Here is a 4,851-nt window from a genome sequence, read left to right as displayed (position 1 = left end):
TCTTATTTTAAAAAATATTAAAAAAAAAAAAGTAACACCCTCCCATACTCTATAAGCCATAAACTCTAAAGGGTTTATGGTTTAAAAGTCACTGGGTCCATTCTTGTCATAAGCTGCCCCATTACTTGATTCATCACTACATGTGAAACTTTTTCAAGAGTCTTTTGCTGCATTTTCTGTTTGTTGAAGTGGAAGTTCAGACCTTTAGAATGGGTTTCAATAGGAAACTAATAGAAACTAATGGAGTTTTCTATTAGTTGGAAAAGCAGCTAATAGAAAACTCTCTTAGCATTGTCAGTTTAAATTAGCAAACTGGAGCTAAAAGTTAAGGGAAGGTCTGAGTAAAGTCACAACAAAAATCAAACTGATGTCATATTTATGTCTAATGTTTTTTGTTTTTTTACAGTCATTAGCAATAATCAGTAGTGGGCACACTTCCAGTGGTCTGCTAATGTGCTAATAGCGGCACTAAGTCTTTGTTTAGTGATTTTGCGTTATTGCTAACTTTGAACACATTTTGAACACCTAGCTTTGCCTAAATATATTTTCCCCATAAATTATAAAGTGCTAATATACTTGGCTGTTTTGTAAATTTTCAGTTGAATAAATTGTGATATAATTTGGCCCTATAGAGGGCAATATGAGACATATCACTGACACATGGTGGGTGTCAACATGGTTCAAATTAGCACTTTAACATTAGGTTCTACTAATTACTATGCTGATGTAGTGCTTTAGTGTTAGCTTATGATTAGCACTTTAGGGTCAGGACAACTAACTTTTTAGTTATCGCTGCCCATCACTAGCAGTAATGCTTATTGTTGGGTACAGTTTGTTTTACTTGTTTTTCTATGAATCCATCTCAGCTATTAGCCACTAGGGGGCACTCGCAAACAAACATTCAGGAAAGATGCTAAGACTGTTATCTACAAGTTAGATACTAACTTCACACACTCTACCACCACAAGCCATACTTTATAGTGAAGATAATGTCAGGATATCTAGATTAGCTTCCAGATTAATACAGTCCTGAAGAATTATAAAATCAAACATTTTTCTTTTCCAGAGTCCCCAAAATTATTGGAACTTGGGCTGACCACATTATGGGGATATAAGTTGATTAGTGTAAATATTTATAGCAGCTGAGAAGCAGCTGTGGGATACAAGAGAAACGGCTTGTTACCAAAGGATGTGGAGGGGCAACCTGTTGCAGCAACCAGAGGCAACATGTTGCAGCAACCAGAGGCATGACTTTGATGCTCGTTAGACATTCAGTAACTGGACTTTAAATAAATCAGGTTAAGATAAGTTGATTTTCCGTAACCTGGATTAGTTCCTGGTTTATGCTGGTTTCAAGTGGTTTTCCATGAACCTATCTCAAAAAGTGAGTAACAGCTATTTCCAAGACGAGGTCTAGAGCTTTCAAAGAAAAATTGTTTAAAATGACATCAATTGGTTATTTCTGCTGCATGAGGCCATTTGATGAATAGACCTTGGAGGTGAGTCATATATTTTCAGGAACATTTCGTGATTTCTCGTGAATGGGAGGAAACGCTCAAATTGATGAGAACATGATGCCTCCTTTTAGTTTCCACTTTATTTGTTCTGATTTGGGAGACCTGGATTAGCTGCAGACATCCACTTACTGTGTAGAATAATAATGTTACAAAAGATTATATAGGAGACATTCAGGTTGCCTGAACCCTGATATAAAATTAGGCGCATCACAGTGAATGCACACTACACTTATAAGATTTTTATTTGAAAAATGAATCTTTTTTTCATTCCACATTTATGAGATAATTTGTGTTGATATATGAAACAAAATCCTCATAAATAATGTCAAATATTTTGGTCGTAATGTGACACAACGTGATAGAGACTTAAAGTCATCTGTCTTGTTTGAAGTATGTGAACAATTTACCCATCAGAGATGCAATGAAAGATTACAGAAGCTACTTCAAACAACTGACACACATTACTGACCTATAAACAGTTTTATTGGGTTTGGTAGTGATTAAATGAAACAGATTCCGGTTAGGTTAGTGATTAAGACTACTCATGGTTGACTGCGATGCTTAACTTTACCTGGAAATGAACCATAGCTATCCAGAGCACAACTGGAGACACAAACACACAGCAGATTGAGCAAAATTACCAGTTTTGTTCCCAATTTGTAGAGAAATCACAGGTTTGGAGACTGCAGTACATAGAAATCACCAGTGGGTGGCACCGTGATGCCAAGCAGGACGAACGAAAACCCTGATTTGACAAGCTGAATTTGCAACAGGAATCAACACAGTTTAATTATGGATGAATAAAAATGCTCATAGTTTATATCCCACCTGGAAAAGGCTTCATCCAAACTGTCTTCCATTTCCTGGAAGAAAGAAAAAAAGGATATCAATGATCAGCCACGAAAGATTACGTCCAGTTTGTTGTTATTTATAGTTTCTATATAAGCAGCAACTTCCCTAAGAAATCTCACATTTTCTTAAGCTTTAAAATAGCAAATATCTGATAACTTGTTCAGTCTGTGAAACAGAAACAAGTCAGAGAAGATCGTACCGAGGCAGGATTGTTGTTGGTCTCTGAGGGCCTGTCTGTATCCAGCTGATCGCCGCCTGTATTCACACTACTCTCCACCAACACCTTCACACCATCCTCCAAGTCCAAAAGGATTTCTGTGGCTGCATCTAAATGAAGGGAAAATAAGAGACTGTTGTCATGTGTTCAAATGTTTCAACATCTGTTGTTTAATGTGCCTCACTACTGTTTTGTATATTGTCTGTTTGGTGTAAAATTTACAGCTAATCTATCAGGACTTAGTAGGAAACTTTTATTAATATCCAATGATTGGACCAGCTGTTTTGTGCTTTGTATGCAGCCTTAGACTACGCTAACTCAGCAGGTGTTGATGCTCAATTCGACATGACTGTTCAGAATGCAGATAATTTGAAAACTACATAATTACGTAGTAACTGATTGAATAGGCCTGTTTAGACTGCCATGAAAAAGTTGGATTGCATTTGGGCAACCAAGAAAAAAAAAGAAAAAAATGGATTTGGGTTGCATTTGCCTGTTGTGTGAACGTCATCGAAGAGGCCTCCACGTGGTCAAATAACTTTTAGCTGAATTATTAAGAAAATAAATCCACTCCATACATGTTGATATGAAAGAATCTTCATCACTGCAGACAGAGCGCATGCATAGTGTTGCACTTAATTAAGAAATGCTATTATTAGAACTAAAATAACAAAAATACTTGTTTGCATAAAAACAGTAACATTGGCATCAATGGATTCTTCGAAATCACCAGGAAAAAAATTAAAGCTACTTGGTTTTGTACCTTAATCAATGTGCAACACTGTGCCTATATTGTGTATGGTGTAAAATTTATTTCCAGATGCTCTAACATTTAAAATAAGAGAGTGACAGAAGATTCGACTTCACTGAGATTATGTCCCAGTTCTCTTTCTCACCTGTTCCTTTCAGACTCCCCAGACTGTTGGACCTTTCTGAGTGGGAACTGCTGCTGCCCTCTCCCGCAGAACCAGACTTAACTCTCACACCTTTACAAAGAACAAAACATCTCACATAAAAAGCATCTGGACCTACAGCCGTCATCAACCTCAAGGTGCATTTAGGGGAAAAGAGAGAAGAAACTTGCCCCACCTTCCTTCGCCACCTGCCAGAGCTCAAAGGCTACTGTGAAGGCCTGGGCGACTGTCAGGGCTACTGCCTGCGCCTGGAATAAAGAGAGGAGCAGAACTAATGATACTCTGTGTCAGGAAACACTAACAGAATATGACAGCACATATTTTATTTAGTGAAATCAACAGATTGGTGAACCTTGATTTACCTAACTGAAGAGGGGAAAAGGACCAGAAGTACACATTGAACCAAATATAAGAAAAAAAAAGTGTTAAGATTGAATTCACGCTGAAGTTTGTGTATCAACACGCCCAAATCCTTACATTCAAAAGAAACATGCCGGTAAAATTAAAAGATTACTTTATTCTTAAATCTGCAAGGTTTATAATTAAGTTTCAAGTAACTTGTATTCATTTAATATATACAATCAAACATTTGCTTGAATCACAAGTTTAATCAGCACTTGGGAGGGCAGTAGTACTACTCATGTACAGCAGGAGGGAGGTTTTCCTAGAAATTAGTTACTCTTCGGTCAGCAATGTATGTTTGTCCACTGGTCTTGTTGTTTGGACAGAAGGAGAAGCTGGAAATGATGCATCATGTCATCCAAGGGACAAACATTAACAGAAGAAAGCAGTGATGAAGTCATTTTCTGGAATTCAGTTCTCATCTTCTTTCTTGTAAATATGTTGTGACTGGTTGATACAGTCTTCTTCAAGGAGTTACAGATCACATGAATTTGTTAGGTGGTTTGTGGTAAATGTGAAGTTGATTGTAGGATGTCAGATGTTTTCATTCGCCACAGTATGCGGATGTTAATAAAATTGGGTTATCTAGGCATTAGGTGTTCCTCGGGGTGCATATCTCGCACCCCTTTTTTCTTTCTTCACACATTAACCAAATCTTGAAGAAGGCCAAGATGTTAATAAAACTGGGTTACCTAGGTAACGACACCCATGAGCTTTGGTGTTTAGGTAATCCTCAGGGTATAAAATCTGGTACGCCCTTTTTTTCTTTTTATGCACTTTAATCAAATGTTTAAAAAAGCTAAGATATTTGAACATCCAGCTGACTACAATAAAAAAAAAACACTAAAGAAAAAAATATGCCAATAAATAAAGACCAATGAAGCAAGAGTTAACTTCTTTACAAAATGTTTTAGCTTTTAATTAGAATAGTCACCTTCCTAGAATGATG

At 36.8% G+C, this 4,851-nt stretch overlaps 1 protein-coding gene across 1 annotated transcript in view; it reads right to left on the bottom strand.

Moving 5' to 3' along the window:
- LOC103146051 (low density lipoprotein receptor adapter protein 1-A-like) overlaps nucleotides 1–3,992 on the bottom strand; it is a 10,642-nt gene extending 6,650 nt beyond the window's left edge. The window contains exons 1-4 of the mRNA XM_016677213.1: nucleotides 3,978–3,992; nucleotides 3,853–3,866; nucleotides 3,676–3,782; nucleotides 3,483–3,572 (exon numbers count right to left, since the gene is read on the bottom strand). Coding sequence (XP_016532699.1) covers nucleotides 3,483–3,572; nucleotides 3,676–3,782; nucleotides 3,853–3,866; nucleotides 3,978–3,992 — 226 coding nt within the window. The remainder of the gene's footprint in view (nucleotides 1–3,482; nucleotides 3,573–3,675; nucleotides 3,783–3,852; nucleotides 3,867–3,977) is intronic.
- Between the last annotated feature and the right edge of the window lie 859 nt (nucleotides 3,993–4,851).

Source organism: Poecilia formosa, unplaced genomic scaffold (assembly GCF_000485575.1).
Source record: "Poecilia formosa unplaced genomic scaffold, Poecilia_formosa-5.1.2 Scaffold150, whole genome shotgun sequence".
Taxonomy (NCBI): Eukaryota; Metazoa; Chordata; class Actinopteri; order Cyprinodontiformes; family Poeciliidae; genus Poecilia; species Poecilia formosa.
This window is presented reverse-complemented; position numbering and strand designations above follow the sequence as displayed.